Source organism: Athene noctua, chromosome 1 (assembly GCF_965140245.1).
Source record: "Athene noctua chromosome 1, bAthNoc1.hap1.1, whole genome shotgun sequence".
Lineage (NCBI taxonomy): Eukaryota > Metazoa > Chordata > Aves > Strigiformes > Strigidae > Athene > Athene noctua.
Genome location: NC_134037.1, coordinates 235,018,944 through 235,033,522, shown reverse-complemented (window position 1 = coordinate 235,033,522; position 14,579 = coordinate 235,018,944). Strand labels below are relative to the sequence as shown.

At 45.7% G+C, this 14,579-nt stretch overlaps 1 protein-coding gene across 4 annotated transcripts; it reads right to left on the bottom strand.

Moving 5' to 3' along the window:
* Nucleotides 1-934: 934 nt before the first annotated feature.
* Nucleotides 935-6,613, bottom strand: TRIM13 (tripartite motif containing 13). 4 transcript variants are annotated; one of them, XM_074913432.1, is made up of 3 exons: nt 6,069-6,152; nt 4,143-4,323; nt 935-2,174 (listed from the first exon to the last, which is right to left on the bottom strand). In XM_074913432.1, the coding sequence occupies exon 3, from the start codon at nt 2,166-2,168 to the stop codon at nt 942-944; it is 1,227 nt and encodes a 408-aa protein (XP_074769533.1). In that variant the 5' UTR covers nt 2,169-2,174; nt 4,143-4,323; nt 6,069-6,152; the 3' UTR covers nt 935-941. The 4 variants fall into 4 exon arrangements, with proteins under 4 accessions (XP_074769533.1, XP_074769541.1, XP_074769548.1 ...); XM_074913440.1 differs by lacking the exons at nt 4,143-4,323; nt 6,069-6,152 and adding an exon at nt 6,440-6,613; XM_074913447.1 differs by lacking the exons at nt 4,143-4,323; nt 6,069-6,152 and adding an exon at nt 6,220-6,348.
* Between the last annotated feature and the right edge of the window lie 7,966 nt (nt 6,614-14,579).

Sequence of the window (14,579 nt, the reverse complement as noted above, 5' to 3'; positions counted from 1 at the left end):
AGGAATCATCCCAACATTTTTCCTGGCTTTTGGAATTACGATCTGGAGAGAAACCTTTGCAGGCTGCCTTCCTGTGGCTGACCCATGCGTGCCTTTCACCGCACTAAACTGTTTACATTAAGGCCACTTTTTAAGAAAGTGTGGCTTCAGAGAAACATGGATCTAACAAGACAGCTCAGTTACCCCAACAATTGGATGCTGGAAAAGTAAACTGCAAAGTATGTACTACCTGCAAAGTACATACTATCTTGCAGCTTGTTCTTATCAACCTCAACTGATTTCTCCCTACCCCTAGAATTTAGGCTTACCCTGAAGATATATGTTTGTATAGAACGTGTAAACAATGACCAATATCTACAGTAATCTGAATGCATGGGATAATTACAGCATTTGATTATACAAAAAAATACATATATCTATTTCAGTGAGGAGTAACATCGTCAGATAGAAAGTGGTTCTAGAACGTGAATGATGTGTTCTGTATTTTGCAGTGGAAGGGCAGTCCTCAACAAGCCTCTCAGTACAGTGCTCTTCTCAATCACAGCTGTTCTTCCTCTTTCCAAAACACTTCCCAGTTAGAAAAAATATTTCTTTAACCATGACCTTTTGGGAAGTGACATTTTTTATCTTATTCTACAATTACATTAACATTAAACTAAGTACACAGTTTGGCCCTATATTTTGGTAAGAAAATTGATTTACAGTGAATAATATTCCCATAATCACCACTGAAAGAAGAATCCAGAAACAATGTGTTTTTCAAAGCTCCATTTCATCTTCCAGTTTATCAGTGCTCAAGGCATGTGAACAGTATGAATGTTTTGGAAACATGTTGAATCTTTGAATGTTTTCACTGGAAGTCTTAAAAACCCAATTAATTTTAAGAAGTTCCATGTTTTCTTCACCAGATCACTCTTAGTTCTTACATTTCAGCAGGGACTTCACAACAGTTTATACTTGCACACAAACTGTGCAACATTATCCAGTACAACCAACGTATAGTTTTTACACTTTTCTCTTAGAAGTGAAGCTCCATCTGTCATCTGTTCCCAGTAAAAGACTGCATGATCTGCTATCTCCACTGTATCTGCCAAATAGGACAAGCTAATTGTAAAGAATTGAGATTTCCAGCACTGGAGATTGTCAACGACTGACTCCACAAAGGACATTCTGGTGACAGCAAGAATAAGCAAGCAAATAAGAGAGTTCACTATAAATCTGCGTGAAAAGACTGAGGGAATCTTGAACTTAAGAGTGGTGTTTTCCTGAGGCAAGGAAAGTTTGTCCACATCAACTAGTTTTATTCCATTCCACTGGCTAGTATCAAAGCTCTTCATTGTAGGGCTGATGTCCACACTGGAACAAGGTAAAGGGGTTTCTTTGAGCACCTTGATTTTTTCCCTGAACTCCTGCATCTGTTGCAGAAATATAATGGGTTCAGACACATCTTTGAAGGCCTCTGCAATGTTAAAAGCCATCCGTTGCTCTTGCAAAATTGTGTTCAGTTTATTGATTTCCGGATCATAGGCCTGCATCACTGCAAGCTTCATGGTCTCAAAGTCAGAGAGAATCTCATTTCGTTTCTGCTCCAGGGTGTGCTGCAGCTTCTCAAAGAACTCCTTCACTTTGTCAGAATCTTTGGTGAGCATCTGCAGAGCTTTCCTCTTACTGGTTTCCAAGGTATCCAGCCGTGAGAGGGCATCACCACAACGCCAAGTTTCAAAGCCCTGAAACAGGGTTTCAAAAGCTCGCTTCTCCTGGGAATAAGCTTCTTCAATAGAACAGAAAACGTGCTTTGTATGGTCACCACGGGTGGCACAAACCCCACAGATCAGCTGCATGTCTGTCCGGCAAAAAATGTTAAGGGGTTGCCCACTGTGCACTTTGCACACAGGCATTTTCGGAGTTACTTTGATTTTGTTATACTTCTCCACAATACCTTTCAGGGAATAGTTGACTTGCAAGCTGTTGACTCCAGTAACAGGAGTTTCCTTCCTGCACGTGGGGCACTTGAAAGGGGACGGCCTCCAAAGCACATTCCGCACATTTCCCTCAAGAATTCCTTCCAGACACTTTCTGCAGAAATTGTGCGAACAGGGCAGGACACGAGGATCATCAAACAGGCTACAGCAAATGGGACAGGTGAGATCTTCCTCTAGGAGCTCCATCACGTCCTAGGAAAGAGAAGACAGATGCTAACAGAACTCATAACAATTATTTTTCCTCCAGGGGAACCATGCAAAAACTGATCTCCTTCTGAGACACAGCTCAGTGAGAAAATGATCTACTTTTTTCTCTAGTATCCTTAAGACCGAGCCTCAGCTGGGTTTTTGCAGCCAGGCCAGTTAGCTGTGGGATCTGGCCACCAGATGGCAGGCACAAGAACGGCTCAGTGTTCAGGCAGAACCATTTTTGGACTCTCCACTAGAAATGCTGGAAAAGAAGGCTTGCCAAACCCAGCAAGGACTCTGAATGAAAATAACTCATGTACTCATAATAACAGTTCAAGTCTTACATCTTTCCCCACTGATGCAATATGCAGAAACTGGATTCTTACAGAAGATACCCAGCCGACAGGCCCTGCTAAGATTTGGTTACTCTCTATTTGCTCAACTCATCCAAAGCTTGGTTTCAAACCCCATGCACTGCTACTGTAAGAAGGCAATATTAAAGGTGACTGAAAAAAGCCCAGCTTCAGAATTTTCTCAGCCACAGAATAGGTGATGTGCCTCTGCTTTACCTGCAAAGCCAAAGGCGAGTCACCACTCACTTAAAAAGTTAGCTTTTCTCTTGGTCCTGCAAAAGTTCTAAATAATCAAGTGAACATGTTATTGTTGAGCTATTCAACACAAAGTTAAAATACTTCAAAGAACAGCTGCACATAATCCTTGATAATTCATCACGAAACAAAAGTGTTAACCGTTTTTACTCATCTGCAACCTTTATTTCCAATTCTCACAGCATTCATGCCTCAGCAATTTCTTTCTGTGGACAGGACCTACAGGAAGAAGATTTATCATGTAATCCTTTCTACTAGGAAGTTTCAGTGAAGGGACCCAGTGCACTACTTTCCCAGTGCCTCTAACCAAAGGCAAGTTCTCAGACACAGACACCTTATAACTTACAGCATGCTCTAAGAAAACAAACAGCTAATAAAGACCAAAATGGGAGACAGACTGTATTAGTCAAAACTCTCAAACACTTAGTTTTGAGCTATAATTAGAAAGACGCTTCCCTTTTATAAATTCCTTCCATACTATACAATATGTATTCATATATATATATACCCATAATAAAATTTATTTTATAAATTAAAAGATGTAACACTAAGAAGAGCATCAAAGTACTGCCATGACAGCAATGCATATGAACGAGCTCTTTTCATTTGTTTTGATGTTATTACTAAGGTTTCTGTTCCCTCAAAGTATAAAGTGGAAAACGTGGGAGCCAAGAGGAGAGCTGCAAGGGAAGATCCATGCTGCACAGGACAAGGGCAATGAAGTCAATACCACTGATCCAAGGAAAGCAAAGAGAACTACAGGGAAGAAAGGCGAGGTCAATTCTGAGTTTCTTTCACAAGAGGACCAATACAGTCCCAGTGAGACTTCACAGTAAAAGCCATTCTTGAGAGGTATAAGCAAACCTCCTGTGCTTTTCCAGTGATGAGGAGGAGAGGAATTCTCTGTGTTTGAATAAGGAGTGTTTGAAAAAGTTGCCAGCTCTTCTACTCAGCCTCAGGACTAAGATCAACAGGCAGAAGAAGCCACCATTACAGCTGGGGGCAAAGCCCTAGAGAAAAGGTCTAATGCCTCCGTTTACCACCTACAGTTTCCTGTAAGACCACAGATCCCATTCAGAAACTTGTGAGAAGAAAGTGATTTTGAAGCACCTCTCAATGCTAGATCAAGCAACGTTTTTCTTCTTTCCTCTTGCTACTGCTAAAAAGTATGGGATGATAGGAAGATGATGGTTTTGCCCCTGTACTCTTGAGTCTTCCTCTTTATGAATAGCTCTCTCTTTCTTCTACTCGCAGCTTTTAGCCACAGTAGCAGCACAAAGGTCAGTTTTGCTCATGGGTTAAGAGGACAATAACTACAAAATTAAAATGACAGTTCTCCATCTTTTAGTAAATGGAAACTCACAGCGCAGAAAATATTTGCTCTGGTCTGTCTCCTTTACCAGGGAGGATTTTCCTTCTTACTTAGGTAGCTGGAAAAGCAGCTTTGCATGCCTGACAGTGAGGACTGCAAACCACTGCAGAAAATGCTTACTATAACACGTTCCACCAAAATTGCAGGACAAACACTGAAGACATTCATGCTCCTAAAAATACAAAAAACATACACAAAAAGGTTTCATGTTCCAAATAAAACTGTCCTGTTGCATTCCAACCCCACTTATCCAATTAAATAATTATGCTTTATAAATATAACTGAATTTCAAAGCCATTATATGACATCATTAAAAACCTCGGATTTTAAAAAAAGAAATGGGCAAGTCTATGAGCTTTTTTTTCCCCCTCTTACAACACCAGTAACATCAAACCAAAAACACTGAAAACTTGTAGGACTGGTTGGGACAGGTGAACTTCAGGACATTAATGTCAGAGAGTAAGTTGTCTGTGGACTGAAACATCCCTCTGTATTGGCAACTTGGTATTTGTGTGAGGAACTACAGCAACATTTCAGCTTCTCCACTCAGAATTTCTAAGTGTAATTTCTGATCCAGGTTTGGATGGCCCTGGAATTCCCCACTCGTAGCACACAGACCAAAAGGCACAGCGGCTTCTTCCTTCACCTGGGCTACATAAACTCGCTGGGTACAAACCCAGCAGATGTCACCCATCAGAAAGAGCAGCTTGCACAGTTTTATCACTAGGAAAAGAATGGCAAAACAAATCAAACCATAAACGCAAAAACAATCACAGTAGCTTTTTCCCATAATCCAGAAAGAAATTCATTTAGCATGCTTCTCAGCACAGAAGTTGGGTTTATCAGCCAGCAGCAGGCTGAAAGTAAAACCAACACTTCACCAAGCTTCAAATGAATACGAAGATAGCTCTTGAAGTTTCCTGCAATGGCGTGTAAATATTCTAAATAAAACTTGATCGAGTCAGGCTGCATTTCCACAAGCAGTTGAGTTAGACAGGAGAGGTCTCATTTCCCTTCCCTCACAAGGACTCTGGGGCCTTGTCAGAACCTTCTAGGAGCAATTTCACCAGCCTTCTGTCAGACTGCTGTGTTGAATCTGCCCAAAAAAAGGTCCCACGCAGACAGGCAGGAGGAAGGGAGATGGGAGCTCCTCCTTCCAGCAGCAACAATCTTAACTCTGCTCACACAATGGAGGGGAACCACAATTTAATGGAAGGTCAGTGTGGACATTTTAATAAGGAACGCTTGACCTCCAGGTCAGCAGGTATCCAGGCAGCCAAAAAGAGCTGAGGAATGTGGCCACGCTTTAAACATGTTATTTCACGGCCAAATTTTTTTTCCAGGAGTACCAGGTAGATCCAACACATTCAGCCTCCAGAAAGCTAGAAAGGTCTGGTGAAATAAGCAAGTTATAGCCCCAAGAATACTGTCGACGCAGTTTGACGACCTGGTGAGCACTGGACGCAGTGGCAGCACCAACACACGCTCCTGCGCCGGCCTCCTCGTCCCTCTCCCAGGCAGGTTCCCTCACTGCTGCTGGGTACAGCCCCCTCTTGCCGGGGGGATCCCCGACACCCGCCTAAGCGATGGCACTGCTGCCGGGCCCGGCCTGCTCCCCAGCCGCAGGCCGTGGTCCCCCGGGGGTCAGAGGCGCTCCGCCGGGCACCGCTTGCTGCCCGGGGGGCGGCCCTCGGCGTCAGCCTGCGGCCCGCACAAACGAACCGGCAGCCGGGCTTCTAGGGGGGAGGGCTGCGAGCGAAACCCACGGCCGCGGCCGCGGCGTGTCCCCGGCGGCCGGGAGCGGCCCTCCGCCTCACAGCGCCGCGGCCTCCGCTCGCCCAGCCGGGCCTGACCCTCCTGCCGCCGCCGCCGGCGCCCGGGCCCGGCCCGCGCCGCCCCCGGCCCGCCGCTACTCACCATCCCGGGCCCGGGCTGCCGGGGAGGCCGGGGAAGGCGGCGGGAGCGGGATGCCGCGGCCGCCGCCCCCGCCGGGCCCGAGGCTGCTGGCCGCCGCTCCCGCCCCCCGCCGCCCAGACCGGCCCGGCCCGGCCCGGCGCCCCGCTCTCACCTCGGCCAGCCGCGGCGGCGGCGTCAGCGGCAGCGGGCGATGCCGAGGGCCGCCATCCGCCGGCGGGGCCACCGCACGCCCCTCCTCGCCGCGCCCCGCCGCCGCTCGGCCCGGGAGGGGTGGGCAGGCCCCGGCCCCGGCCCCGGCCCCGGCCCCGGCGCGCAGAAGAGATCGGCCGGGAGCTGCTGCCCGCCGCACCGGACGGGGTGCGCCCACCCACCTTGGCCGGCGGCCGCCGATCCGGCCCCTGCGGGTCTTCCTCCTCCGCTCGCCTGTGAGCGGCAGGGAAAGCCCCCGGGGCTGCCAGAGGAGAGGGACGGGCGGCCTCGCAGCCAGGCGGTGGGTGCTGCTTGCCTAAGCCCGTGGCCGGGGTCTGCAGCCCGAGCAGACTGCCTGATTCTCCGCCGAGATGTTGATGGGTTTCGGTTGTTTATTAACTCTGCTAAATTGGAGTTCACACTGCAGCTCGCAGGCGCTAGATGCGCAGCCTGACGAGAAGCACTGGCTGGGTGGCAATCCTGCGGAGCATCTTCCACCTCCTGAAAGCACTTATTAAAAAACCCCATCATTTTAACCAGGTATCCTTATGTGCTTAATAAAAGGATGGAGACCCATTCCTATTTGCCTTACGCTCTGGCTGTACCATTTCCTAGTGGGTAATCGGCCTGTCAAACCTAGGCTGGTCTCCCTCAATAACACCGACTAGTCCCAGGGAGATGGAGCAGGAGGGATCCTGCGTCCGCCTGAGAGGACCCTCTAGTCACAGGACTAGGAAACCGTGGCTGGAAGCGGTGAGACTGCGGAGACCATTTGTGATTCATAACCTTTATGCAGTCCTTCTCAGTCAACGTAACAGGTCTTGAAAGTGAAGTGAGCTTAGTTTTGAGCTAAGACATTGTGAAACATTACATCAAAAGCTGTTCCAAAATGCGTGTACTCTGCCTGCCGCGTCCCTGTCACTCCCCTGCTCTTCACTCACCCACTGCAGTCACATCACTCATCGGCACAGGGGAGACAGACTATTCACCTTCAGGACTACCCACACAAGTAGCGTCACAGGCTAGACTGTATTTTTATCAAAGGAAGCTCTGTCACACATCTGACATATTTCTTCTGATTGTTCAGGAATCTGTATTTTAACAGCCATTCAATAACACACCAAGGCTGTGGTTCCCCAGTTTACTGCAGCCAGAAGAGCTCTCATCTTCCTTGCCTTCCCTCCTGCTGCCTCCACCCAAGCTGGCCTGCCCTCTCAGCTGGACTCAATGGGAACAGTTTGAACAAGGACAAGTATTTTTGAAAACCTCTTTCAGAGAGCTCACACATTTGGACATTTCATCCACTGTCTACAGGAGAGTGGCCCCAGAAGGTAGAGCTGCTGCACCAAAGTCACAAAGACTTTTTAGTGCACTTCAGTGTCCTGCTTGTTTCCTCTTAATTGTCCAGCATCTTCTTTGCCATTTATTAAAAACAAGTAATTCCAGGTAGTTTTTGAAAAGCGATAGCTTAATCCATTCCTCAGCTACCCAAACAGCATTCAAGTGATACATCATTGCTTGCGCATTTACATTTTCCAAATACCCCTTGTCTACACTTTCCCAACAACCATTTTTATACCAAGAATTTCCTGATTCTACTCTCTTCTCTGTAATTCTACGGTTAAAGATATTCACAACAAAATAGCATTTGAGATTCCCCCCTCATTATTAAGTTAATATATTTCTCCTATAGCTTTTTTCCTGATACATTTTTAGAGTACATTTTATTCTCCATTAATTCTTTGGGCTGGTCCTACTCTGTCTCCTTATAAATGAAGAAGGAGCTGTATGGGCGTAAGAGTGAATGCCTGCCCGCCTAGGATATCTCCTCTTCATTAGGACCATTTAAAAATGTTCTTGTCCCTCCTTGCCTGGGCTTTCTTCTGTCAAAGATGAAAGCTCCAACTTCTGGGCAAGGAGAGCACGGGATTTTTGTGCTTGGTGCATAGAGAGACAGTGCCCAGCCAGCACCGTACTTGAGTGTACCATGGCTGTCCTGAGCGTGATCAAATGTAATTTGAGCGTTTTACTACTTCTGTCTGACTGATAGAGTTGCACACGACCAACTGTTTTGCACACATGTAAGTCCACTTTCTATACTCTTTTTAACTCATTGTCGTTTATAGAAGTTTCTCAATAGCAGTTTGCTTACGGGCTTACATTCCCACATCTGAGACCACGGAGTGTCTTCCCAAAGCAGCATCAGAGGCCATTTGCTGAAGCTTCAGAGAAAAGTTCCAGCTGATGGAAAAGAGCAGTAGTAGATCTGTGGCAATATTTCCCTGTCTGACAAGGAAACAAATCCAAGGGAAATCTAGGCTGAAAGGAGAGGCCCGGCTTGAAGGGAAGTGTTAGGATAAATGCCACTTACCCATGGGAGAGTTTTAATTACAGGGGTAGGAGTTTGGAGGAAATTATAAAATAGTGGCGACTTCCAGCTTTATGAGACAAACACCACGTTGGTTGTAACACAAAGGGATAGTGCCTACTGTCATCTTTAAACTACAGAGAGAACCCAGAGGACAGGAGATTTCTGAGACTTAAGCTGTTTGCTGTGAGTTCAGTCAGTGGCCTCAGAGCTGACTGCTACCACCCTCCTCACCTGCACCACCTCTGCCAGCCTTGGCAGATGCTTTACTGAGCTGATTCGACCCGCTAGGCCAGCAGAACGCTACTCCCTTTTCTTTGCTGGGGTGAGTTTTCTGCTGATTCAACGAGTTAAACCAGTTCAGTGCAAGATTAGACAATCACCAGGTCTAACATCAGAGGAGAGGAAAAGAGGAACAAGATTTTTCTCTTTCTGTGGAAGCAAGTCTAATGTGACTCAAGCTGTAACAGGTAATTTTACCTTGAGAGGTAGATTCACGGGGGGTTAAGCCAAGCTAAGACTGCTACTGGCAAAAGAGATAATTCCATCCTTTTCCCTTCCCTTAGTCATGTTTTCCTGATGCCTCTTCTTCACTGGCTCCAACATTCATGCAGCCACATGTTAGGCTAGATCCACTTGCCAACAGAGCTGAAAGCTAATCCAGTTTAAAAAAAAAAAAGTTTTCAGCAGGATCAATTTTGGCAGCCAGCTGATCCTGCAGCCGAACAAACACCAATGCCAGGATGAGCCAGCGAAAGGGCCTGTTTTGGTGGCAGCCTGCACACATGTCAGCATAAACCAGAAGTGCCCCCAACAGACCATAATTTCACAAATGCTTCCAGCCAGCTATTGCCGGCACTGCTGCCAAAAGTAACACAGCCTTGCCCTTCGGCCACACCAGCTGCTCATTCCGGGCCTCAGGCACCCCCTGTGCTGTGCTGGAGAAGACGTCTGACACAAAACCGATCGATAAATGTAGCTGGAGTTAAAAACAGCTTTTTTTTTTCTTTTCCCCAGGTTTGTGTTTCCCATCAGTAAGACTTCTCAGAAGCCACGCTACCAAAGACCTGTCAAACTGTCTCTTAGGGTGAAACACCAAGGAAAAGAGGTGAGTTGAGGGCATTTTCCAGTCTTATTCTTGGCTGCAAGTCTGCCTTTTACTTCCCACTGAAGGAGCGTAAGGCTTCATGTCCCATTGCAGAGCTGTCGGAGTAGACACAGAGTATACCAGCATCAGGAGAGTGACTTCTCAAAGCCCGCTGCTTTATTCAGCTGTGCTGGTGTGAGCATACCCTCAAATGGAGAGAGACAATCTGAGATGTTCGATGTAGTTGCTGTGGGGACCTAAATACAGAAATAAATCTGCAAAAGCTTTGATGCTGATAGCAGCTTGGTAAGAAGATGCTGTAAGATAACACAGATAAATAAACTATTCAAAACAGCTTCGTGTATCAGATACCTTCCTCATGTATAAAAGTTTCACAACTATATCCTATCTGACTAAATTTCGTTTCAACAGATACATCTGGACTATATTAAGCACTCCGACCGGGGATCAGAGAAAGCAGTTTTTTGTTACTGTTCCATAAAAGCTACTTTTAATATGCATTGTAGAAATACCAGGCATTAAAAATCCATGAAGGATCATCAGCGATCGAAATGATCAACTGCTGTTCTGAGGTCTGAATTTCAGGGACTGCCTTGATATCTGCAGGGTCTCTGATGACTATTTTAGCAGTACTGAAAAGCTCTGTAGTTTTACATACAGAACTTTGACCCATACAGTTAACGAATATTCAGCACTTTACCAGATTTTCTGGAAGGGGGGGGGGGGGGGGGGGGGGGGGAATCAATGATGAATTCAGTTATCTCCTTAGTGTAATCCTATTTATTTACAAAGAATGTACAGCCACGTCCCATTTCCTTGCACGCAGAGGAAGCAAATGGGAGGGAGTGCTGTGCAGCAGTCCAAGCTTGCTGCTCTAGCCAGGATGCTTGCCCAGAAGAAGCTGTCCCTTGGCTTTTTCTCAGGGCCATGCACCACTGCTTCTCCCACTGTCTGCTGGCTCTCGCGTGGTGTTTCCGGTCCCGGACATGCACTCAGGCAAACACAGCTGCAACCAATCTGTGCTCTTGCTGCTGCGTTCGCGAGCAGTCCCAAGAGAAATCTGACTTTCCCCAAATTAGTGCTTGCTCATATGAGTTAGCTCATCTTAGCGCTTGGCCATGTAGCCCTGTGCCGTGGGCAGTGGTTTCTAGTTTTTAGCTATCTTACACCATAAAAGAACTTAATTGCTCCTTCCTGAACAAAGCATGGCCAGCACGCCTGTCAGTTTTAATGAGGTTTGTGATTGCCTATAGATCAAAGCTCTGCTTCGGTAGGTTTTGCTTATATTGCATAAAGAGGAGAGGAGAAGTGACCTCCAAAATAAATAGAACAATGAGGAACAAAATTAATTTTCATATATAATTCCTTCTATGACTTGGCAAGTGTCAGATTAACTGTTTAAAACAGAAGACTTCCTACAGAATGTTAATCCTCACAAGAACACATTCTAATGAAGATTTCAAAAGTACAAGCACAACCTGTTTTTCATCTGAGACCTTGTCTGTATCATCTTCCAAACCACAGGCCTGACCCTGGGAGTGGAAGGACTGCTTTCAATAAACAAACCTTGATTTTCCAGTCCTGCACCATCATTTACTTCTGTGCAAGTTGCATGGAAATGTTACTAAATCATTCCAGCATATTTAATAACTACTTTTTTTCATTGGTTTTCACAGGTGTAAATGCCTCCACAAAGCTTGTGGCAGTGGAGAAACAAGTCCCAGCACTTTTTACTAGCAGGGCAAAGAGGAATTATTTTTCTGAGAACTTACTAGTCGTGTTGTATTACATGCTGTAACAACGGGAGAGTTCCCCTCTCTCCCACAGATTTGACGGTATCACGGAACCTTTCTGAAACGTATTTGTCTGCAGCTAGTAGATCTACTTTGCAGCGCTAATGGGAGACAGTTGTATTTTGTGAATGAAGCTCTGAGCAGAGAACAAAACAAGTCAACGACCATCATTTTCTTTCAGCAGGACCTCCAAATATGCCTGCATTTGTGAAAGGGATGGAACCAGTCGTTTTCCTGTTCTTCTAACATGGTTCCCAGACAAAATGTCTCTGTTGCTACTGTTCAAGGAAATAAAGTTAAAACCCTGTGAGCAACAAACATGTTTAGGCACGCTGAACATAATTTTGCTTCCAGTGTGGGAGGGTCCTAAATACTTGGCCTCCCCAGTGAAATAAATGCACATTCAAGAAAAGCAGAAGCTAAATTAACCCTTCATTACCAAGCACAATTATACTTCTAAATATTGGAGCCCAGATCTTCATTTCCTTGGGGCAGTTCTTTGTGAACTGTAAAAATGTGGGTGTTCAATTATGCTCTAAACAGGCTGACAAGCACACTTACAAATATGGTACTATCCTGCTGGAATTGCTCACCTCATCCTCCAACAAAGGCATACGAATAAGCCATGTTTCTTACCAGCTGACCAGCTGACTTTTGCCTTTCTTCCACTGGAGCAACGTTGTTATCTGCTTGATTTTGTCCAGCACCGGAGACTCCACTCAGGGCATGTGCAAATCTTTGCTGCGGTTCCTGCACAACTCGTTCTGACACCAAACTGTCACCAGCCACTGTCAGGGGTGCTCAGCAGCCAGGGTCCGCATCTGGAAGGAGACAGGATGGGCACAGGAATGAGAGCTGCACTGACCTTGGTCCCCCGAGGCTTCCTGCCCACCAACCACATAAGCACTGGAGTCAATGTGCTCCAAAGCAGCACCAGCAACTTTTCCAAGCTGTGGTGTGCACTTTACCCTACAAGTGCTGCAGTCTGCTGGCCTGTAAAACCAGCCTCGCAAGAAAGTAGTGGAACAGGAAACTGGCAGGAAGGCACAGCCAGCCACTGCTCCTCAAAGCTCCATCCCCTTGAGTCCAAGTGATTTGGCAATGCTGACTTCATGTGGCGAGGTGTGTTTGTATTCCCAGTGCTCATTTCAGGGAGGAAAGGACTTACTGGGGCACAGAGAAAAAAATGGGATGGGGAGTCATTTAGAGGTTGAGCCTCTAAGTTGGTTGGTTGTTTTGTTTTTTTGTTGTTTTTTTTTTTTAAACTATATTAGCATTTGTCTTTTAGCATTTACTGTAACAAACCCACAGTGTGTGACAGACAATAAAAGTCCCGCAGTGACTTAAATGGGACTAATTATGTGAACAACAAGCTACCAATGAGAATCGTGATGCCCTCCATACGAAATAAATAAACATCAGTTTCCACCTAATATTTACTTCTTAGAAGTTCAAGACTAATCCCATTTGGCATATTTTAAGGAAGTGAGCTCTTGACCCCAAATGTTTATGGGCTGTCACAGTAAGTCCAATAAAAGAAAGGAAGCATATTTTAAAGCTGCTCTTAAAATCAGATTGGTTTTAGGCACAATTTTGTGAAAGACAGCATTTCACCTCATGTTTCAAGTAAAGGGGTAAGTGTGACTGATACAGCCCATCCAGACCAGTAAGATATTTCTTGCTATGAAGATTTCTTTTAATAAGGTTTTTTGACATCTGCTTCATCCCCCCCTACCCCCCCAGGACAGATAACATTGTACCACATGGGTTACATTAGTTGCATCACATTATACACTGTAATAAAATGTTAAGGGAGCTTTCTAGGTGAAATGCCACAAAATAAGACACCAGCTGAAAATCATGAGAAATAACTGTTTCATCTCAAATTGGTTTGGAGATAAATAAACCTTTAAACATAAGTATTATCTGCTGTTTGCAAAATATTCTAGATCAGGAGCTCATGGCACAACATTTACTGGATATTTTTCTGTAGATAAATAAAAATGTGAAGTATGTACAGATGGGCTTCTATAGCCATATTCTATGGCTTCTCTAGCCATATCACTATTTACTATATCTGTTGGAGCCCAGTTTGTGGCCCCTGTTCTCAATGCTGTGTGCTGTAGGGACAAGCTCTAGGGCTTTTGCTGAAGAAGCACTTGTCTAACCCAAAAGCCACAAGCCAAACTACAACTTTTTAAATTACGTGGCATTCTGCCCTATGAAAGGGACACAAAGCTGGTCCCAAAGTGTCCTTTGCAAAAACACAGTAAGTGCAAAGATAGCATGTTTTTCACTGTAGCAGTGTTTACAGTTGAGTTCAACTGGTCCTGAGTAAATCAGGAAAAACACTCTACCAAAGGTTCAAGATGATAAAAGTACTGTAGAAGCAAACAGGACACAGAAAGCTCAGAGCTCAGACTCCCTAGCCAGACAGGTCTGGAAAGGTTGCCCTTTCTCCTCAAATGCCATGGAGGCAGGCGGAGAGACCCTGGGCGGAAGAGGTAGCTGGCCCCCTCCAGACCCAGCTGTGCGAACCTTTCACTTCAAGGAATCCTGTCTCTTTTGATTTTTCCAAGAAAGAAAAAAAAAGGAAAAAAAAAAAAAAAAAAAAAGAAGAAGATAAATGGGATTCTTGTTACTTGGAGCCAGGAATAACTGACCAGTAAATTTCCACGAAGGACTCCCTTCCCACATGGACCTGCACTGTGAAATTTGTTGACGTGATACCTACCACTGTCCACCATGATCAGTGTCCTCTTTTTTACATATAGAAATTCTCCTTTATATGTACATACACATTTATGGATAAATCGCCTTTTAAGTGGCTGCGTGCTGAGGCCGCCTCTGCCACATCCAGACACAGCTCCTCTGCTGTGGAGAAGGAGCAGGTTTCGTTTAAATTTAATTTTTTCCCGAGGAAAGATGAGGTTTTAGCGTCATTTCTTCAGCCCGTACTCGATTTCACGAGACGCCCGGGCCGATCCGCGCCCCCGCGGGCGCTGCCCGCCATGTCCCGCCGCCTCCCGCCATGTCCCGCCGCCTCCCGCCAT